The 24,016-nt window shown below is 36.8% G+C and overlaps 1 protein-coding gene across 4 annotated transcripts in view; it reads right to left on the bottom strand.

The window, feature by feature from the left end:
* Positions 1 to 3,964: 3,964 nt before the first annotated feature.
* Positions 3,965 to 24,016, bottom strand: part of LOC123562372 (disks large homolog 5-like) — a 100,982-nt gene continuing 80,930 nt past the window's right edge. For all 4 annotated transcript variants that reach the window (XM_053537211.1, XM_053537212.1, XM_053537213.1 and 1 more), the window contains 16 exons: positions 22,417 to 23,798; positions 21,607 to 22,010; positions 20,979 to 21,081; positions 19,458 to 19,620; positions 19,038 to 19,140; positions 18,510 to 18,663; positions 13,618 to 13,798; positions 13,278 to 13,380; positions 12,505 to 12,730; positions 11,706 to 11,926; positions 11,124 to 11,165; positions 10,794 to 10,895; positions 10,408 to 10,535; positions 9,671 to 9,780; positions 7,321 to 7,430; positions 3,965 to 6,546 (listed from right to left, as the gene is read on the bottom strand). In XM_053537211.1, coding sequence (XP_053393186.1) covers positions 6,440 to 6,546; positions 7,321 to 7,430; positions 9,671 to 9,780; positions 10,408 to 10,535; positions 10,794 to 10,895; positions 11,124 to 11,165; positions 11,706 to 11,926; positions 12,505 to 12,730; positions 13,278 to 13,380; positions 13,618 to 13,798; positions 18,510 to 18,663; positions 19,038 to 19,140; positions 19,458 to 19,620; positions 20,979 to 21,081; positions 21,607 to 22,010; positions 22,417 to 23,798 — 3,639 coding nt within the window. In that variant the 3' untranslated portion in view covers positions 3,965 to 6,439. The remainder of the gene's footprint in view (positions 6,547 to 7,320; positions 7,431 to 9,670; positions 9,781 to 10,407; positions 10,536 to 10,793; positions 10,896 to 11,123; positions 11,166 to 11,705; positions 11,927 to 12,504; positions 12,731 to 13,277; positions 13,381 to 13,617; positions 13,799 to 18,509; positions 18,664 to 19,037; positions 19,141 to 19,457; positions 19,621 to 20,978; positions 21,082 to 21,606; positions 22,011 to 22,416; positions 23,799 to 24,016) is intronic.

The raw sequence follows: 24,016 nt of genomic DNA on the forward strand, positions 1-24,016 counted from the left end.
AAAAAGAGGCCCCGCCCTGGGGGTCACTTGTTCTACGAGTTATGTAGGAAAAAATACTTCAAAAATTATCAGATCATATTTCCTAGACTGTTTAATTATATTTACCTGATGTACCCAAGTGATTACGGGTCACCTTACTGTGACCTTGACCTACTTTCTTGTTTTTTAAGATACAGCCTTGAAATTTGGATGACATGTTTGCATACCAGTTTTAAAACTGACTCAGTGACCATGAATTTGACCTACTGACCTACTTTCTAATATTTTAGCATCAGTTTGTCATTCCAAACATGCGACTCCTATTACTCAGGTGAGCGATTCAGGGTCATCATGACCCTCTTGTTCCAGTATTCCAAGCCATGAAACTAACTTGAAAAAAAAACAAGAGCTGTCTCCATAGGATGACACATGCCCCCGATGGCACTTTAAATGAATAGTTATGGCCGATGTTCGAGTTTAGGACCTTTGACCTACGGAGCTGGGTCTTGCGCGCGACACGTTGTCTTACGTTGTCACACATTTATGCGTAGTAATTTTAAAATCCATGCATGAATGACAAAGATATGGACCGGACACGCCCATCAGTCCACTTCATGAAAAAAGACCTTTAACATCTAAGTGTGACCTTTACCTTTGAGCTACAGACCGGTCTTGCGCATGACACGTCGTCTTACTGTGGTACACATTCATGCCAAGTTTTTGAAAATCCATCCATCGATGACAAAGATATGGATGGACACGCCCTCAATGCACTATCCCTTAATGGGCTAAGTGTGACCTTGACCTTTGAGATACGACCTGGGTCTTGCGCGCGACACGTCGTCTTACTGTGTACACATTCATGCCAAGTTATTTGAAAATCCATCCATCGATGACAAAGATATGGACTGGACATGCCCATAAATGGCCAAGATGCTTCCCGTCCCTCTAACACATCACCAAAGGAACTGCGCAGAAGTTTAGTGACTTTTTCATCGAGAAAATTGAGAAAATTAGGAATGATATTATTTCGCATAGCCAAACTGATCGTGATTTAGTAGACTTGGGATTGTCCAGAACACCAAGAAGTAGCAAACTGTCTTATTGATTTGGCTCCTACAACGATAGAAGAGGTAGGAAAAAAATTATACAAAAATCTCCAAACAAATCCGCGAACTTGACCCTTTACCCCAAAATGGCTTCTGAAGAAATGTCTCGATGAGCTCTTGCCGCTGATAACAAACATCATAAATACATCAAAGGAATTAGGTTATGTACCAAAAGAGTTTAAAAGTGCTAGGATAAGACCCCTGCTTAAGAAACCAGGTCTTTAACCAAACATTCTCAAAAACTACAGGCCTGTATCTAACCTCCCTTTCATTCAAAAAATCTTAGAAAAGGTAGTAGTATGCGCGTCTTGAGCGGCACTTGAGTGAAAATGAGCTACATGAGGGACTGCAGTCTGCTTACAGAAAGTTTCATTCAACTGAGTCGGCTTTTATAAAGGTACAAAAATGACATCCTCACATCTCTCGATCAAATTCTGTAACAGTCCTCGTGCTACTCGATCTTTCTGCGGCTTTCGACCCGATGATCACCAAAACACTGTTTAAAACCGGGTCGAACATCATTTTGGAGTCACACACAAAGCACTTGCATGGATGTCATCATTTTCTTAGTGACCGCTATCAAACTGTATGCGTTGATGGTGAGTTGTCGACGCCTACGTTGATGAAAAACAGTGTTTCCCCAGGGATCAGTGCTTGTCCAAAGAACTATATCATGTACACTAAACCCGTGGTGCCCATATGCAGACGTCATGGACTTCTTCATCATTTCTACCTGATGACTCTCAATTATACCTATCTTTTTAAACCGATAGAGGGTGTGGCCAGAAGTTTAAGCTTTGCGCCGCATTGAGAGCTGTCTGACTTGAAATTGTCTCGTGGATGAATTCCAACATGCTGAAGCTCAATGCTGACAAAACTGGGTAATGCTATTGACATCAAAGCGTAACTCCCAAATACATTGATGACGTTCTGTGAAGGTCGGTGATTCTGTGATAAAATCCACGAAACTGTGTTAGGAAATCTTGGACAGTATTTGACAGCGGTATAGATATGGAACAACAAGTCAACTCGGTGTGCCGGGCTGGATATGCACAACTTCGCAGAATAGGTCACATCAACGGTACTTTCCAGTGATGCCACAAAAACCCTTATAAACAGCTGGTTACTTCACGGTTAGACTACTGTAATGCCTTGTTAAGTGGTATACCAAAACAGCACTTAACAAGTTGCAACATGTCCAGAACACTGCAGCTCGCGTAATCCCCTAAGACGCCCCGTCGCAATCATATAACACCGGTTCTGAAGGAGCTTCACTGGTTGCCCGTGAAATACAGGGTTTCAGTACAAGGTTCTGACCCACACCTTAAAGGCGTTACACAATCATCCCCTGCCTATTTAGGGGATATGCAAGAAGTGTATAAACCGGTCAGGACCCTAAGATCGCAAGACAAACCCTGTCAAATGGTTATGCCAAAATCTAATACCTGATGTTGGCAATCGCAGCTTTTCGTGCACTGCTCCAAAGCTTTGGAACTCTCTTCCTGTCAAAATCAGGGAAGCTGACACGCTAGCTGCTTTCAAAAGCCCCGGCTCAAAACCCACTTTTTTGTACAATATTTTTTTTAACTGACCGATACATTTATTTTTTTTTATCTTGTTTTTTTAAATTATACTTGTTTTCATTCATGATTTTTGTTAATGTGGAATGCATTATCTTTGTATACGTATTTGTTTGTATTTTTGCAATTTATTCTGTAAAGCACTTTTGAACGTGTACAAGTGCATGAAAAGAGTGCTATATAAATGTGGTATAATAATAATAATAATAATAAATGCACTATCCCTTAATGTCTAAGTGTGACCTTGACCTTTGAGCTACAGACCTGGGTCTTGCGCGCGACACGTCGTCTTACTGTGGTACACATTCATGCCAAGTTATTTGAAAATCCATCCATTGATGACAAAGATATGGACCGGACACGAAAAATGCGGACAGACTGACAGACCGACGGTTCAAAAACTATATGCCTCCCTTCGGGGGCATAAAAATAAATTGGATACTGTCTATGCGCTATCCAGTGAAATCAAATGTGATTAGAACAACTGAATGCTCACTTGATTTACCAGTTTTAAGATAAACAATAGCTGTCTCCATAGGATGACACATGCCCCCGATGGCACTTTGAATGAATAGTTATGGCCAATGTTAGAGTTTAGGACCTTTGACCTACGGACCTGGGTCTTGCGCGCGACATGTCGTCTTACTGTGGTACACATCCATGCCCAATATTTTTAAAATCCAAGCATGAATGACAAAGATATGGACCGGACACGCCCATCAATGCACTATGTTGAAATATGACCTTTAACGTCTAAGTGTGACCTTGACCTTTGAGCTACGGACCTGGGTCTTGCGCACGACACGTCGTCTTACTGTGGTACACATTTATGCCAAGTTATTTGAAAATCCATCCATGGATGACAAAGATATGGACCGGACACGAATGCACTATCATGAAAAATGACCTTTAACGTCTAAGTGTGACCTTTACCTTTGAGCTATGGACCTGGGTCTTGCACGCGACACGTCGTCTTACTGTGGTACACATTCATGCCAAGTTATTTGAAAATCCATCCATGGATGACAAAGATATGGACCGGACACGCCCAACTATCATGAAAAATGACCTTTAACGTCTAAGTGTGACCTTGACCTTTGAGCTACGGACCTGGGTCTTTCGCGCGACACGTCGTCTTACTGTGGTACACATTCATGCCAAGTTATTTGAAAATCCATCCATCGATGACAAAGATATGGACCGGACACGAAAATTGCGGACAGACTGACAGACTGACAGACGGTTCAAAAACTATATGCCTCCCTTCGGGGGCATAAAAACAAAAACAACAGTAACTGAAAAGTTTCCTGACATTTATTTCAAATAATTTGTCTTCCATAGTAAAAGTTCAGTAAATGTGATTTAATCACAATTTCATTGATTCAATAAAGGACAATAAATCTTTCACAACATAAATAAGCACTGTCAAGCATACAATTACAATGGGGTAAAGATCCTCACTGTACTTCCAAAAAAAAAAAAACAACTGTACATTTGAACAATGTAAATCAGTAAGTAACACGAGTAAATGACAAGTAGAGTAACCCAAAAAGAAAACACTGAGAAACTTCGAACAAGTCAGTAATTTTTTCCGTCTGGTTCATGAAGCTGTTGTCATCTCTTAAAAGGAGTTAAAATTAAAAGGTGGAACATTTTCAGTTTGATTACTTTCAAAAGTATATAAATCTAGGGACAGTTGCATTACTTCCTTTCTCGGCAATTTTACAAAATTAACTATTACTGACTGACCTACATATATTTCTGGATTAACAATTAACATGATTACTGCCACCTTTATCTTCCACAGATAACTGACGAACAAAACACGCAGTATTAGACAAATGGCTTATAGTAGCAGTTCTGCTAGTTTGAAGAATAAGAAAGATTGTGTAACATCATTTTTCTGTAGAACATAGAATAAAAGTCTGGCATATCCAAATGTAATTCAAATCATGAATAATTTATTATTAATTTATTTATAATTAATAAAACTGAGTTTCTCTCTAAAGATTAAATATATGATAAGTTCAAACAGGAAAAAATTCCAATTTTGGTTTAAATCTGCATTTCCATAAGGACAAGTATCTGTAAAACCAAAGAACAAGCACACGGAGCTATATATGTCATTTAACTAAATGAAATACAATATGTAAATTGTAAAAATGTCTTGATCAAAATTTTACTTTTCCAATAGGTTATAGGTCTGAAAATCTGATTCTGGCCATGTTTTTCAGTCCTCCCTTCATTATTGGGCAGATTTGCTTAGTATATCTTGAGTTTTCGAACAAATTTTGCTTTAATCGGATTCTACATTGTAGAGGAAAGTTTAATTGAGCATGCAGAAACTTATGGTAAATGAACTAGCTAATAGCTGAAGGTGTTTTGCAGAAAGAGAAGAGATTTCAAACTAGTACTGACTTGTTCTCAAACTTCCCAAAATAAACCAGACATGACTAAAAGCAGATAGCTGTCAAAACTTTTAACATGAATGAGCTTTGCACATGAACTGGACATATAAATATCAGTTTTGGGCTTGCTGGTTTGTTTAGAGTACTTCCAAGAACCATTTACTGTCATCGTATTTAGTGAAAACAGTATTGAAAATAGTTATACTTCAACATTAAAAAATAATAAATGGCTATAGGGTTTTGACTGTCTTTTTTTTTTTAATAGGATATTATGACCATAGCCTGCAGAATGCTGAATGGTATATAAAGTAACATGAGGCGGATTTTACACAGACTTTACACTACAAACACAGCTGTACTATCCCAAGAAAAATTCACAACCTAGACATTGAGGTTTGACAGTGTTACAACATTCATAAAAAATAAATAATAAAAACAAAACAAAATGGTCCCCAAAAATGAATACTAACACAAGCACATGCAATCATGTTCTCCATATTTCAGTTTTTCTGCCTTTGGGACGTCTCCAGAATAATGTCAAAATCTAACTTTCAAAACTGAGGGTAAAATGTAAAAAATAAAACAACAGAATTGTTCATGAATTCACACATCATCCGGATTAATTTATCAAAGGCCAAGTCAAATACAAGATCTCATTTTGATATCACAGGATTTAGTGAGATTTCTCTATAGGAGATTTTCACATTTCCATTTCAAAACATTTTGACATTGCTCTGGTGGTGAGTCCCATTAACAAGTAAATATACACAAAATTAATTTCTTCATATGCACAGTCTTTCAAATAAATAACAAAAACGTTAAATATAGCGACAAAATGCTTTAAACTGATTCTTTCTGCCCTAAATAATGCGAAATTTTTTACTGATTTTTACAGATGTTGAAGGATCTTTTCTTTTCACATAAAACTGTAAAGACAATTCTTTGATGCAAAAATGTTACCAAAAAAGTATATTAATTTGTAAGTATGTATCTATTACTTAAAAGCCTGTAGAATCTTTGTTTCCATGAATGTACTGTACTAAAAGTCCAAATAATGAGTTGCCCTCTAGGAATTCCAGTTAACTGCAGTTATTTAGGTCAACAAGTTTTGCCAACCTGACTGCTTTTCCTAAATTCAAACATAATTTTTCTGCTTGCCAAACTGTAAAATCTCAATTTCTCAACCAGTCCAGTAATTTCTAAAACTTAACTACTAAATGTGTGTTTTTATTCACATGCTACTGTTACATCTAGTCTTTCAAAATATCGCGTCATCAAACATTTCTCTGAAAGCCCACTATGATGTTATATACACAGTATGTTGTAAATGTGTCCTGTATGCTGTATGTTACAAGTCCAGCTGTCATCTCAACGTGGATGAAGGAACCCATATTGGTTTGTCTTTTTCCGATGATAAAACATTTTTTATCTGCTGAGTCATCTCTGCCAGGTTTCCACCTTGAATGGTAGCTGCAAGTAAAATTGTTACAACAGAATAACAAGATGTTCTTAAGTCTGCAAGTTATGGGATCCCTTAATATGGACAATTTCAGAGGCTCGAAATAAATAATTACAAACTCTGAAAAGTAAGATACAGTGGAACACCTCTTCTTTTGATTTTTGTTATGTTTCTGTTGGGTTTGTCGCACGAACACAATTACAGGTCATATCGCAACTTTCCAGCTTTGATGGTGGAATATCCCAGATGCCCCTCTGTGCATTATTTCATCACGAGCGGACACCGGGGTAGAACCATCAACCTTCCATAAGCCAGCTGGACAGCTTGCCCACATGAATAATTCAACACTCCAAGTGAGGCTTGAACCCACATCGGTGAGGGGCAATTGATTCGTAGTCAGCGACCTTAACTACTCGGCCATGGAGGCCCCCCACTGTTCTTGAGCATAGGTTGCTAAAATAATTTGAAATGAATAAAATAGAAAAAAATCCTGGAACTATTTCATGAAAAAAAAGCAACCTTGTATTTCTTTAACAAAGAACAAATAATTGGTTCAGTTGGATTATACTTTAAGGACTGATAAAAATATAATTTCCCAAAAGAAGTAAAAGGACACAATACAGGTTTACCATGATCATTAAAATCAATAACAAGTTTGATTGAAAGCAATCGGAAGAAAATACCTACAGTAAGCATAAACTATACTATCTGTACTTTACAATGGCAATCATTGTTACTTTCATGAGAACTGTTCTTGCTAACAAGGCTACAAAAAGAGTACGAACCCGAGATAAGATGTCTGTAGTCCTGTTCAGCTTTCTGACAGTATTCAAACAGTTCCTTTGCAGACTTTAAACTCAACTTCTCTGGCAAAAATTGCACATCTTTAATTTCCCTGAAAGATCAAAACAGAATGATTTTATTTGGCTTTACTGCTCGCATTGAAATAAAAATATAAATTATGGAACCAAAACTTTTATAGCTATTGGAATTACAGAGACAGAGCAAAACAGTGTTCAGATTTTATCAGTTCCCTTTTACAGTTATGCAAGAGTTAGTCTTATGTAGTATGTAAGTTGTCTGAGAACTACATGAGACAGTTCAAAATTTAAACACTTGACCGGATGATCAAAATGTAAACAAAGGCATCCAACTTTGTTTGTGGGGGTAGAAAAATGCTAATAATTCTTACCAAGTCAATCAACAATTATCTAACTTGATTATGTAAAAAGGATGATGACTAGAAAGCATTGTGCAAAGTTTCAATCCAATATATCCAATGTGAAAATGTTACCGAGATACAGCTTAACAGTTGCATGCAGAACTTTTAATCAATTTTCTAAGTCAAAAAGGGGCTATAAATGGTAACATGTTATCTAGCCTAGTTATTTAAGTAGGTTTGGTGACTGGGAAGCAGTGTGGGAAATTTCAATTCAATCCTTACAGTTGTTACCTAGATACAGCTTGGAGTTTGTTGTATATAAACTTAATACAAAATGTTAACAGTAAACAAGAGGGCCATGATGGCCCTATATCGCTCACCTGTTATCATTGCACTTGAGGACAAGAAGGTCCTCAGAAAAAATATCTAAATCCAAAGGACAGGAACAACAAAGGGAAGAAATTTAACCAAAAAGAACAAAAAATCTTACAAGGTATAGATATGTCAAAATACACCTAAAAATTGGAGGTACCATCCATGTTGTACCACACAAAAGTGGTCTCGGTTTTTCCCTACGGCCAATAATAAAAAAGTTACTAAAAATAAGCTATTTATAGTATCGTAAAAGGGAAGTAATTAAAAAAAAATATTGTAAGTGAAGAAAAGAAGGATCTGCCAAATAAATCTGTTGACAAAAATGAAATTTCAGATCAGTATCTTCATTAGTTATGGAGATACACCCATTTTAATTTGAAATAAAGGGAGGTAATTTGACATAAAATCAGTCCATAGTTATCTACCCTGATTGCCTCAGTCAAACTAATAACAATAATGAAATTTCAAATAAGTCCTATAAGTACTTACTGATATAAATCCATTTTGATTACCATCAGGGGAGGTAATCAGATATAAAATAACTCTGGAACCTACGATTGGATCTGATTTGTCATGGAATCCAAGATTTATTGTTGTTGAAGATATTTTGAAAGTTTGTATCAAATAAAGCCATAAATGAAGTCCCTATATGGCTGCAAAAGCCAATTTTGGACCTTTAAGGGGCCATAACTCTGGAACCCATGATGGAATCTGGCCAGTTCAAGAAAGGAAGCAAGATCTTGTGGTGATACAAGTTGTGTGCAAGTTTGGTTAAAATCAAATCATAAATGAAGCTGCAATTGTGCAGACAAGGTCAAAATAGCTAATTTTGGCCCTTTCAGGGGCTATAACTCTGGAACCTATTATGGGATCTGGCCGGTTCAAGAAAGGAACCGAGATCTTATGGTGACACAAGTTTTATGCAAGTTTGATTAAATTCAAATCATGAATGAAGCTGCTATTGTGCAGACAAGGTCAGAATAGCTAATTCTGGCCCTTTCAGGGGCCATCACTCTGGAACCCATAATGGGATCTGGCCAGTTCAAGAAAGGAGCCAAGATCTTATGGTGATACAGGTTGTGTGCAAGTTTGATTAAAATAAAATCATAAATGAAGCTGCTATTGTGCAGACAAGGTCAAAATAGCTAATTTTGGCCCTTTCAGGGGCCATAACTCTGGAACCCATAATGGGACCTGGCCGGTTCAAGAACCGTGATCTTATGGTGATACAAGTTGTGTGTAAGTTTGGTTAAAATAAAATCATAAATGAAACCACTATCGTGCAGACAAGAAATTGTTGACGCACAGACTGACTACGAACGACGGACGACGAACGAAGGGTGATCACAAAACCTCACCCTGTCACTAAGTGACAGGTGAGCTAAAAAGGACCATAATTTACATTAAATTCAACCAATAGTTTACTTGGTTATATTAAAGGGTTTTATGACTAGGAAACCTTCAGTGATTTTTCAATTGTTATTGAGATATAACCTTGTCGGCAAGTATTTAACTGAGGCTGGATACTTGCTCTACCAGAAAGCTCTTATGATTGGAACAGTCAAGTTTTAAACAGAACTACAGAATAAACGTCTTACCGTAATTGTTTATAAGACTTGTGTCGAGCATATATGACAATAGGATAAATTTGTTGCCTCTGTAGTCGCTCTATAGCCAACGGATTTACATTCAACAAACAGTGGATATTCTGAAAAATATATATATAGTATTAATAAAAGTAATCAAAACAGCATTTCCCAGTATAAAAGGGACACTTCTAAAACTACTTTCATTCACATAAAATCTTATCGTGTCACAGATTAAGTGGACGAGTAGGAACTGCAGCTGCAGTCATTACACAGTAATGTAGGTATACAGCTTACCTAGCTTGTTCAATATTTTTAACTCGACTATGTTTACACACAAAGTCTTGTTCAGTATTTTTATCCTCACTATGTTTACACAAAAAGTTTATCTCCAACATAGTGTCTGATATTTTTCACTCTCACTATGTTCACACAAAAAGTGTTGTTCAATATTTTTATCCTCACTATGTTTACACAAAAGGTCTTGTTCAATATTTTTGTGTTCACATTGTTTACACAAAAAGTAATGTTCAACATTTTTATCTTCACTATACTTACTGTAAGTTACACAGAAAGTGTTGTTCAATATTTTTATTCTCATTAAGTTTACACAAAGTCTTGTTCTGTATTTCTACCCCAACTGCTGTATAATCAGTCACTTTTTTACTGATACTTGACAGAAACAAGTACTTAACTACGGGATAAAGCTATCTGAGCTGAACTACCAGGCTGATGGTAAAGTAAATCACCTTATCACAGATATCGGTTACAGATTTGAGTCGGATACAGAAGTAGCGCTCGTCCTGCTGCCAGTAATCTATAAACTGTCCGTCCTTCAATCCTTGCTCCATACAGTGGTGAGATGTCTGGATTACAGCTGGAAAACATAATCAGAAAACTGTACATGGTTACTTCTGTTGATGTGTCAAATAAATGTTTAAACAATCCATTTAACATAAAATGTAAAAATTTCGTACCAATTACTACTGATACAGATCATCAAAATTTCTTCTTATCCACTCAAACTGCACAAAATAATGTTCATTACCAGTATCTGATCTTCTAACAAAGGTAACACTTTAATAGTTTATTTTCTTGTCAGTAAAAATAGAAGCAGACATTATTTCATACTTACAGGGTTCACAATAGAAATATTTGTCTGGAGATTCTGAGGATAATTTCTGGATTAGAGCATCCGCCAGCGGAGCTATCAGTACCACAGGTCGAGTCTTTTTATCTGGAAAGAAAAAACGTCAGAAAAATACTCTTAAAACATAAGGCTTTTAAACTTATCTAAAATTCTCAATACTGTTAACTGTAACTGTTTTAGCTCAAACATTATATTTCAATCTAGTACAACTCTTTGTTTGACTTACATAGTACATGTAATATGATGCACACTTTTCAGAAATCAAAATTTAAAGGATTGTTTTTAGAAATCTATAATAATTTATGTGATACTTACATTCAAGTTTTTCTACGCTGAGGTATGTATACATGGAAAGATCTGAAAGAAAAAATAATTTCAGCATATTGGTTCAAAAAGCAAATATAAATACTGCATATATTTTACTGTGATGATTTTGTTTGTTTATCAGTTCACACCATTTTTGGACAGTATTTCAGTTATGTAATAGTGAGAATTTAACCTTCCCAGTGTCCCTGCATTCTGTACTAGTAATAACCTGTTCCCTGCAGATAACTGCTAACTTCTCCACATCATTATCAAAGGTGGAGGACACATGATATAAGACACAATGTCAGAAGTCTATTCTCCCTTGAATTTCTCAACGGATTTATACAACATGGGAAAATAATGTCTTGGAAACCTCGGGCAAACTTCACCCATGTCTGACTGTCATGTGGAAGCAAAATTCCTGAATTTCCACCAGTTTTATTCTTCTTTTTTGAATTCAGAGACTTTCCAGGAATTGAAACTTAAGCAAACAAAACAATTCAAGGATTTTTCCTGATTTCTGGTAATGCAGTCTAAAGAAATGACATAATGGCAAAAACATGTAATCATTAAAATGTTCATTAAGCATACCATCAAGGACTGGTAAGGAGTCACTGTTGAGAGAGACATCAGAGAAAGAATTAAACTCTCGACTATCCTTCGATCCCGTCCTCTGGTGTTTCTTGCTTCTACGGAAGAAACTTCTACGTGCCGAGCCAGATCCACGGCGAGCAGGTGTTTTGTATTCCTCAGAATCATGCACACTCAAATTATCTGATAAACTTCTGTGCAATGACAAGTTATCCTCTAATCTGCAATTCAATATTATCGTTTATATCCCCAAATATATATGTGGCAATAATGTCTATAGAAAGATGCAGAAATGGTAATGAAAGATTGACAGTGTATACGGTCACACTGTACAAGCAGGTCAAACTTGTACAACAATGCCAGTGTGGGATAGATACAGTAATGGAAAAAGAAGTAATTTCTATATACCTCAGCAATTCTTAACCAGCTGAGATACATGCAATCGCCTTTGTATGTGGATATAAAAACATCCCAGTGTTATAATTATTTACACTTGTTTACAATGCTCTGAAATTTTCTTAGAACCTTATTGGGCTATATTACATTCCTTTATAGCTTGCTGTTACTCAATTGATAAAGGTAAACTGTAAACATACAAAATGACAATCAACTAGATAGGGCTATATATGGTAATTTTATCTTTGTTAAAAATATATTAAATTTTCATCGAAAAGTGTTCCAATCAATGCAATTTCTCATGATATAAATGCTTTAAAATTTTCTTAACAATATATTACAGTAGTAAATAAACCAACAACAAAAAAAAATCTAAAAAATACATACTTTCAAAAACACATACCTGTCTTTACTTGGAATGGTTCCACCTTTAATCTTCTGTCCATCGTCACTAATGATCCAAGCATACCAGACACCTTTCTGTCCTTTATACACGGTATCCTCGATATGCAGGAGATCATCTTTGCGGAAACTCAGGTCTCCTTCCTTATCTTTCTCGGCATTGTGATCAACCATGGCCCGCACATAAATTGAGTCAACAACCTTCTTGTTTCGTACTTTGTTATATACTGAAAGAAAAATTGAAGGAAACATGTATATTCTACTTTAAAATCTGAATTTTTGCTTTTCCATTTCATACCCCCATACTACATTAGAACAAAATACACAAGACTTCCAAAACACTGAAATATCTGAGATAATATATCTGTTAATTTCACAGCGAAAAATATCAAATATACTTTTCACTTGTTAAGAACTACAAAATGGGAAATGGGTAAATATGGCTAAAATCCATTGAAAAAACATGACGTTTCTAAAGAACACCAGATCTTATGTATTGCATCTGATGTCCACTCAGTGAAAGATATTTTGACACACAAAAATCCTCTATATAAATAATTAACAATATATTAATGAAAACAATTTTACCAGTTTGCATAATATTACTAACACTGCCAAACCTAAAGTTAAAATTAGACACTATACATGATAACTTTTTAATACAATGCCATTGTATGTCTAACTTTATTTTTCATTCTCAATTTACGGACATTTTTTTTATCAAACTAAAGGCTTCTGTTCATAAAGGAATACCAGTACTAAGAAGAAACTTACAAGAGGGATGGTATCTAACTCTGAATCTCACAGATGAGCACGGCTCATTTAGGTGTCTGTATGCCTGCTCAGCAGTGGCTCGTGTAAAGTCTATTCCATTATACTGAAAACACAAACAAATATTTTGGTATACAGTGTTATCAAATTTATACTGAAGGAACAGAGAAAGTATGAACATCTTGTGACCACTCATAATCTTATAATATTCTCAATGAACCCCCTTTGATAAACAACACTATTAAAGAAACCTTTCAAAAACAACAAAAATGTCAAAAATACCAAACAAGACCAAAGCAAAGACAACAAATGAAATCTCTGACTCTAAAAGTAAATGCCATACCTCAAGAATCTGGTCCCCAGGATGAACCCCATTATGACCAGCAGCTGGGCTTCCCTCCTCAACATTGTGCACAAAGATTCCAGTAGCATTACCTCCAGCCAGTGAGATACCTAGACTTGCGCTTGGATTGGGTTTCTTAAATGAGATTTTCCGCTGGGCATCGTACTTTCCCATGGAACTACTGCAATTGCAAATAACATTAATCTGAAGTGACTTTCTCGCATATTTTTTGACATGGTGCAATGTAATTGTAAGAACTTTTTGGTTTCACTATATACTTGAATAAAAAATTAGCATAAGGATATGTAACCCTAGCATATACTAATAATACTCATACATGCCATATTTTCAGACGGTCAGTAAGGGAGATTTGCCTCAACAGGGCTTTTTTTAAGGGAGATTTGGGTAAAAATAAGGGAGACTTTTATACGCTCATTTTTACGCGCTAAATAGCCGTTTTCATGAAAAAATCATCAAGTTTTCTATATTGAATTGATGAGTGGAGCCAACAGTTGTGTATAGAATGCATGATTATTACTTACAGCACTTTAATTAATCCAAGGAAATTCAGAATTCCATGAAAGATTGAACCAGGAAATTGTTTTTGCTTTATGTGTTGATGCATCTGCATCTGGAGAGAGTGATCCTTTTGACATGTTTTAGCATACAATACTCAAAAGATTGCGGACATATCATGTCCAAACAGTCTTTTAAGGGCAGTCATTTCTTTTCAGAAATGAAGTTGTTAAAACAAAAATGAAAGTCGTTCTATACTGCTGGATTGTCCATATTTAGATTAAAACTACATGTATTTAAACTGGGAATTCTTCTCCCGTTAATTATTGCAACATGACAAATGGCAGTCTTTGGGCAGTATGAATTGCAATTTATTTCATATAATTCACTTATCCGAATTCATGTTTGTCCGAAATTCTGTGCAGTCTGACATTAACTCACCAATTTTTGTTAAATTGTGGTTGATTTTTTGCATGTTGTGCAAGTATTTAAATGGAGAAGCATGAACTCGGTGTTAGCACTAACCTGTCTCTCGATTAATATTGAGGTCAGCGAAAAGGAAAGTACACTTTAGCAGGTGGCGGTAAAATGACGTACTTTTAAGACTGGTATACATATTGTTTTAAAAACTACCGATCAGCAACTTTGATGTAATTCTTAATTTAGAATCAGTCTAAAATCTCGAATGCACAAGTTTACAATTGCCTACGGGTAAGATTAAATGGTCAATTGTTTGCAGATGGTGTCAGAAGGTGGAAAGATAATTAATGCCTCAGGCGTGTATTTCTCGATAAACAAGCTAGGGATTATAGACAACTATCAAAATTATGTTTGAAGAGTATTTCCGGGCTACTCGATATTGAATTTCAAGTATTTTTTAAAGGTCTACATTTGGGTCCGAGATACGATTTTTCGACAGAGAACATTTTTCTGAATTTATTTTTCTATGGGAGGTTTTCATGTCCCAGCGGGAGACCGGGAGATATACGGAAAATACGGGAGAAAAAGGCTCCCGGTGGGAGATATGGCATGTATGAATACTGTGAAATCATTAATATTCGTGGGGGACAAATTTTCGTCGATTTCGTGGTTGAGTCAATTCACGAAATTTAATCCCAACGAAGAAGTAAAATTCCAATTCATTTTATGTTCAAAAGTTGAACCACGAATTCATATCCCCATGAAACTGCCGTTTTGACCAAAACCACGAAATTAAATGATTTCACAGTATAGAACTTCACTGCAGATTTCTCACATAAAAAGATATGGCATTTATAATGCCTTGATTCAAACATTAACCTAAACTTTAGTTTGCTATGACTTTGGTAAAATATCTGAATTACTGAACAGAAAATCAGTCAATTCCTATGCAAATTAGTTCAGATTACCTCAATTTAAACACAAACAAGGCAGTCTGAAAGACAGCTAAATCCCCCGCCACTGCTATGGATAGTGAAAGGGTAAACCTTTGATTTTAGCTGTGACCTTGACCTTGAACTGACATGGCTGACTCATGAATTCTGCACAACGTCTTGATGAGGTGATCATTTGACCCAAGTTTCATGAAAATCCTTCAAGGGGTTTAGGAGATACAGATCTGAAACCTTTGACCTTCAGTTGTGACCTTGACCTTGAGTTGACATGGCTGACTCATGAGTTCTTGATGAGATGATCATATGACCCAAGTTTGATGAAAATCCTTCAAGGGGTTTAGGAGATACAGAGTGGACACAAAATGGAAGGCTCAAACCTTCGACCCTTAGTTGTGACCTTGACCTTGAGCTGGCATGGTTGACTCATAATTTCTGCACATTGTTTTGATGAGGTAATCATTTTACCCAAGTTTTATAAAATTCCTTCAAGGGGTTTAGGAGATACAGAGCGGACACGAAATGGAAGGCTCAAACCTTTGACCCTAAGTTGTGACCTTGACCTTGAGCCGGCATGACTGACTCATGGGTTCTGCACATCGTCTAGATGAGGTGATCATTAGACCCAAGTTTGATAAAATTCCTTCAAGGGGTTTAGGAGATATAGAGTGGACACAAAATGGAAGGCTCAAACCTTTGACCTAGAGTTGTGACCTTGACCGTGAGCCGACAAGGCTGACCCATGGGTTCTGCAAATCGTCTTGATGAGGTGATCATTTGACCCAAGTTTCATGAAAATCCTTCAAGGAGTTTAGAAGATATAGAGCGGACACAAAATGGAAGGCTCAAAACCTTTGACCCAAAGTTGTGACCTTGACCTTGAGCCGGCATGGCTGACTCATGGGTTCTGCACATCGTTTTGATGAGGTGATCATTTGACCCAAGCTTTATAAAATTCCTTCAAGGGGTTTATGAGATATAGAGCGGACACAAAATGGCAGGCTCAAACCTTTGACCTTGAGTTGTGACCTTGACTTTGAACCGACAAGGCTGACTCATGGGTTCTGCACATCGTCTTGATGAGGTGATCATTTGACCCAAGTTTCATGAAAATCCTTCAAGGGGTTTAGGAGATATGAACCGGACAAGATTTTGTTACGGACGGAAGGACGGACGGAAAGACGGAAGGACGGACGCAGACCATTCCTATAATCCCTCCCCCACGGCGGGGGATTAAAAATTCTCCACTGTGACAAGAGTCTCATCTGTTTAGCTATCAATATCCTAGCCAAAAAAATGCCATTTCCCTAAATCATGACGTTGTGGATCAAAAATTTTAACAAGAGGGCCATGATGGCCCTATATCGCTCACCTATTAGGTCCTCAGAAAATATATCTAAATCCAAAGGACAGGAACAACAAAGGGAAGAAATTTAACCAAAAAGAAAAACAAATCTTACAAGGTATAGATATGTCAAAATACACCTAAAAATTGGAGGTACCATCCATGTTGTACCACACAAAAGTGGTCTCGGTTTTTCCCTACGGCCAATAATAAAAAAAGTTACTAAAAATAAGCTATTTATAGTATCGTAAAAGGGAAGTAATTAAAAAAAAATATTGTAAGTGAAGAAAGGAAGGATCTGCCAAATAAATCTGTTGACATAAAGGAAATTTCAGATCAGTATCTTCATTAGTTACGGAGATATACCCATTTTAATTTGAAATAAAGGGAGGTAATATGACATAAAATCAGTCCATAGTTATCTACTATGATTGTCTCAGTCAAACTAATAACAATAATGAAATTTCAAATAAGTCCTATAAGTACTTACTGATATAAATCCATTTTGATTACAATCAGGGGAGGTAATCAGATATAAAATAACTCTGGAAGCTAAGATTGGATCTGATTTGTCATGGAATCCAAGATTTATTGTTGTTGAAGATATTTTGGAAGTTTGTATCAAATAAAACCATAAATGAAGTCTCTATATGGCTGCAAAAGCCAAAATAGCCAATTTTGGACCTTTCAGGTGCCATAACTGAAACCCATGATGGAATCTGGCCAGTTCAAGAAAGGAAGCAAGATCTTGTGGTGATACAAGTTGTGTGCAAGTTTGGTTAAAATCAAATCATAAATAAAGCTGCTTTTGTGCAGACAAGGTCAAAATAGCTAATTTTGGCCCTTTCAGGGGCCATAACTCTGTAACCCATTATGGGATTTGGCCGGTTCAAGAAAGCAATCGAGATCTTATGGTGACACAAGTTTTGTGCAAGTTTGATTAAATTCAAATCGTAAATGAAGCTGCTATTGCGCAGACAAGGTCAAAATAGCTAATTCTGGCCCTTTCAGGGGCCATAACTCTGGAACCCATAATGGAATCCCGCCAGTTCAATAAAGGAACCAAGATCTTATGGTGATACAAGTTGTGTGCAAGTTTGGTTAAAATAAAATCATAAATGAAGCTGCTTTTGTGCAAACAAGGTCAAATAGCTAATTTTGGCCCTTTCAGGGGCCATAACTCTGGAACCCATAATGAAATCTGGCCAGTTCAAGAAAGGAACCAAGATCTTATGGTGATACAACTTGTGTGCCAGTTTGGTAAAAATCAAATCATAAATAAAGCTGCTATTGCGCAGACAAGGTCAAAACAGCTAATTTTGGCCCTTTCAGGGGCCATAACTCTGTAACCCATAATGTGATCTGGCCAGTTCAAGAAAGGAACCGTGATCTTATGGTGATACAAGTTGTGTGCAAGTTTGGTTAAAATAAAATCATAAATGAAACCATTATCATGCAAACAAGAAATTGTTGACGCACGGACGCATGCACGGATGCACTGACGACGGACGAAGGGTGATCACAAAAGCTCACCTTGTCACTAAGTGACAGGTGAGCTAAAAATGAAAATAATTTTGCTGTTGGGATTTAATATCATTTTCATGAACAGGTAAAACCACTGAGAATACCAGAAACAGGGAGTAACAGTGAACTCTGCCTACCTATGACTGTGTACACGAGATGGAGATTTGGGTGTTTCCCTCTGTGAAATACCGTTATACACACGACTTTTGACTGATTTTGAATCTGGAGAATTCAGTGGTGAAGTGTTTGTCGAACTTTCTGCTGACGATCCACTGTCATTATCATTAAACTCTGAAAAAGTGATTATTTTTACAAGATATTTTGTTGTTTAAATCTAAGACATAGTTCAAGTATTAAAAACATCTGAGACAAAGTTGGTTCTTTTTACATTTTTTAAGGACTATTTTTCTTGAAACCAGGCCTTCACACACACATTTTAGACTATATGACATATTTTAAGGTCTGAATGGCAGAGAATAACCCAAAGTGTGCATCCTAGCATTGTTTCAAGCAAGCATTGGCACCTGTGTAGAACCACCAAACTCCTGCACTTCCATCCATAAAAATTCAAACCAGAGCGCTGCTGGGAAATCCACAGTAGTGATGGGCAAAAAGAAATGATACTAAATCAGTTGTCTTGACAATGACTCTAATTACATACTTACTTTCTGGATTGAACTGTACCAACATCGTAAGGTTGTTACCACATTGCTGTAATACCCGCGCAGCCAGGTCATATGTGGCATTTCTCATGTTGATTGCACATATCTGTAAACAACATTCCATTTATATCAAGTGAAAAAGCAATACTTGTACAGTTCCATATACAACAAAAAACAGAGACACTTGTTAAATACTGGTCAAGTTCTTAATTATTGTATTGCTGTTTATAAGACTGTTTTCAATGCTTTCAAATACTTTTCTTTTTAAAATTCTTAGTACTTTCTCAGTCACTGTTTCAGAAGAAATCTTTTCAAAAGCACTTGTTATAAATTTAGACATTTTGAACAAATGGTAACTTTTAACTGAAATAAGTTCCCAAGAGAGCTTTTCTGTTGTGCACATGAATCTGGCAATAGAATTACCTCCAGTAATTGGTCCCCAATGACAAGCCCTGCCTGGGCTGCTAGACTGTTCTCATTGACTGAGGAGACAAAGATGCCGCCACTAGGTCCCATTTCTATCTGGAATCCCACAAGTTTGGATGTTTTTTCTATACTGATCTTCCTCGTCTCACCTGGCTTCGGTCTGTTAACAAAATAACACGTTTACCCTGGATCTGCATTACCTCTTTTATCAAAACAGATCTTGAATGCTAAGAAATAATTTAACTTTTCCACATAAAAATTTGTAATTTTGGCTAAAACTGATATTTTGTGGCGATATGAATTTGTGGATGTCAACGATTGAAGATTTTATACGTTCGTTGCGATAAAAATTTCATGGATTGATAAAACCAAGAGAACCATGAAAATTAGTCACCCATAAGTAATTATGATTTCATGGTAGTCAATTTTATATGTACTGAGCATTATGTTCGTAAGTCTTTTTTCAGCAAATTTTCCGCGAGACTGAGCTAGAGTGGTCAGATTTGTTACTGCCTGGCACAGTTCCCATTTTAAAGCTGGCTAGATTCTCGACTTTGGCTTAGATGAGCATAAACCAAATTTCTAAGAAACTATGCAGAAAAGACAAATGAAAGCTGGGGAATCTCATAACCGGAGTTGACTGCATTGCTTAGACATCTAAGTTGATGTTTGGCAGATGGATAAGGGATATCTAAAGCTTTAACTTTACCACATTAAAAATATTCAAGAATAGAAGAATAATAATATCTGTCATGTGTTTACGAACTGGACAGAAATATCCGTCCCGAGACGGCAGCTGCGCATTGGACGGTAACGAGACCTGCTGAGTTACCGCCCATGCGCAGGTGGCTGAGGGGCAGATATTTTTATCAGATTCATTAACACATGACTGATATTTTTTCTTGCATATCGTTTACATAAAAGCTTTTTATTATGACAGATTATTATTCTTGCATACCGTATTTTAAAAAGAACAGAATAAATAAAGCAAATAGAAATAGCACACTTTCTTAGATGTACACAAAGCGCAGGAAATTAATGTCCCTAAACAGAAGTGATGTCATGTCGTTTTAGTGATGCACAGTAACAAAGCTTCACTTTGTTTGTAGCGTAACGTTAGGTTCTTGCTGTAAAATAACGTATTTTGAATAGAGAAATATACTTAAACGAATGGAGAGAAACTATTAAGGTACCTGATTTTTTTGCATTTTACATAAACGATATATAACCAGTGCTCGAATTGTCAGTCATTATGTCATTAACAGCACGAGTCATCTGACATGGGGGGTGCCAGATGGGTTTTGCCGGCATGGGTAAAATCACCAGTCCAGTGTGCAAGGAAGCATAAGTACCGGACTAGTCAATGAAAATGTCCAGAATGGCTTAACCGTTACCAGTACCTTATTTTTTTGCAATACATAGTCAAATACTGGTTTAAACCAGTAACATTACTAGCTACAAGCTGTGCTATTATATCTACAAGTTCTTCAACTTTCTACAAACAAATTTTACACTTACTTTTTCCTGTATGGAATGGGATCAGCATGAGGTGATATGGAAGGTAACATCTTTTGAATGCTGAGATCTGGGAATGGTGAACAAGGGCTGCTGCGGTCTGACACTGAAATATATAACATGTAAGTGAATTATCTCCCTTCCTACAACTACTTTATATTACTTAATTAATCCTATTTTTTCATATTCAGTATTATCTTTGAGAAAATCTTATGAATTTAACAGTTTTGTAATTCATTCACTAAATAGTCCTGAATTGTTGATACAGGACAAAAATAACACTTTGTAAGGGAATCTCTCAGGCAGGTATTTTTTTCCTACTGAAAAATAAATTACAGTATGATACTCTGTAACATGATTTAGTTTGAAGTATTTACCAGTATTATATACTTTGAAATATTTACTGATGGACTATTTTTTGCTGATCACCCACAAAATTGAATTCCAAAAACATATATAATTTGTGTTTATTTCATATTTTATTTTTGGAATCCACTAAATAATCCACAAACAATAAAGCCATTTTGGCTAAAACCACAAAATGTTGTGCGAAATTTTTCTGAATCTTAGTTTTATTATACTATATTTATCATCTAAAGTTTGGAATTAATTACAAAATAATGTTACTAACCAACTTCAACTGAGCCCGACGTATCATTGGTGGTCATACTTGGGGTTGATGGTATCCTGAACTTGTTATGATAACCTCTATTAAACATGTGAACCTCCGGGTCAATCCCCCGCCCGATGGGAGATGACCCTGGAAATCCTGTATTTGGGTACTGTTCGCTAGGTGTTGGAGTGAAGCTACTCTCCATGGTTGATAATTGAGAGGGACTTGGTGAGCTCCAGTCTGATGTACTGCCATGGTAGGGCGGCAAGTGATCTAGCTCTTGTATACTGTCTGGGAATGTAGCCCCGGGAAGTGGCGTACTGAATGGTGGCATGTGTACTGTCTTTGTGGCTAGATGGATGTTGTACGGCTTTGCTAAAACTGGCTGGGAGGGAATTGGTAATGGCTTCTCTCCTTGTAAACTGCAAGGAGTATTTAAAAACATTATACATATACTTCCTGTAAGAAATGACTTTATATTACATCTTAAAAGGAAAAAAACAGTGGCATAATAATAAAACAATTTGTTTATACTTAAAGTGAGTTTTCCAACATACATTTCCCACTAATTTATTATACATGAAAGTGAAAAACAGATAAAATCCCCTGGACAAAATCCCCTTGTACAATCTGACCAAGGCAGGCAAAAATTGCCCCCTGACCCTTAAGTTAGTGAATTTAAAACGGATCATTAGCACCTCGAGTAATAGTAATTTTTTAAATTGTCTCTTTAATTTTTATGTAACATAATCAAACTGAGTAGGTGGATTGTATTTGGGACAGTTTCTCTGCTTTATTCCACGGAAATGTCTAGATATGCTATCTTACCTGTGAGGCAATGAATTTGGAGTAGGATATGGTCTTCCGCCAGGTGGCAGGTCTGTTAAGCAAGGTGGTGGTGATGCTAATGGTTCTGGCGTGGTATTGTTAGAGCGACTACCAAACTGACTGTAATCCATTCTAGGCGGATTGTGACTAGTTGGTGACAAGTACATATTTGTATTTCTCGAGTCTCGGGTCTGTCCCGATAAAGGCCGCCTACGGCCTTGCATGTGGCTGTTTGACTTTAAATCCAGATTAAACTGTGCAGTGGCCACTTGGCTTGGTATATGTGGCATCCTTGGTGGATTTCTTGTATTGTTCACCTTCGCTGACCTGTGATTTTGATGGCCTTGTTGACCTTGAGAAGGCGTATGATTTTGAGAATGACTTTGAACTTGAGAATGCGAAAGGCTGTGACTTTGACTAAGAGAACTCTGGGAGTCCGAAGGTTCATGAATATTAAATGAGCGTCTTGGTATTGGTATGGGAGATTTAGGGAAGTACGAGCTAGTACTAGACGTACTGGGCTGTGGTGATAAGGATGGTGAGGGTGGATGAGAGCTGTAGGTAATTGTTGAATCAGAGTTCTGTGGTGTATGCCTCGCAGCCACAAATGAAGATGCATTTCTCTCTGGAGGCAGGGGTGGTACACGGGCCGTGGGGATATTTTCCCCAGAGTGGTTTATCACAGCATCAATGGTTGGGCGTTTGTGGTGGTTTTTCTGTATTTGTACCACAGTTCCATTATTGGCAGTGTTAGAAATTTTCATGCACTTCGGCCATGTGCCGGTGCCACTCATTTCCGGATCATATTCCCGGCTCCTACCACTACTTCTATTTGTGTTTGAGGACCCAGAATTGTCTCGTTGATGTGTTGGGAATGAGAATTCAGCAAGACCACCACTGTCTTCTATCATAGTTTGAGGTCTACTCAAGGTCAATGTGCCTTTATCGTTATCGCTCCTCTCCGAGCTTTTATGTCGTGGACGGAAAAATTTATTCACAGTTTCTAAAGCTTTATCATAAATATGTACACTATGTCTGCCTTTACCATCCAAATCTTTTTCTGAATGTTTTCTATCTTTGTGCCGTCTGGGAATACCCGGGCTATCCAGACTGTCCGTCTGGGACCCGCTACTTTTTATATTTTTCATGCTGCCCTTACTGCTCTCACTGGTTGATTCCCAGCGTTTTGAAGAGTCAGATTTAAGCGGTGAGCTAAGCAGCTGCTCCTGCATGCTAGCTACGATGGGAACTGGTGAGGAACCAGCCGAGCTGAGTGGTGTTGTCTGTCGCCAGACATCCAGCATAATGGTCTCTCCTCCACACTGATATAACACTTTCTGTAGGTCCTCAGGACTCATGTTCTCCACACTACGGCCATTCACCTTTAAGTACAGGATATCAATTAAGGTTTATATCAAAGTATTATTTCAATCCGTCAATAAAACATGATGAAAAGCTCTGTCATATTTACGACTTATTTTACCATTATTTCAGCCAAAAGTACCAAACAATACAAGATCATGAGTTTTTTATCTGAAATTTCTATATGAATTTTAATCATACAATCACTACCAATCACCTTGATTCTGAACCTGACAAA

Source organism: Mercenaria mercenaria, chromosome 2 (assembly GCF_021730395.1).
Source record: "Mercenaria mercenaria strain notata chromosome 2, MADL_Memer_1, whole genome shotgun sequence".
Taxonomy (NCBI): Eukaryota; Metazoa; Mollusca; class Bivalvia; order Venerida; family Veneridae; genus Mercenaria; species Mercenaria mercenaria.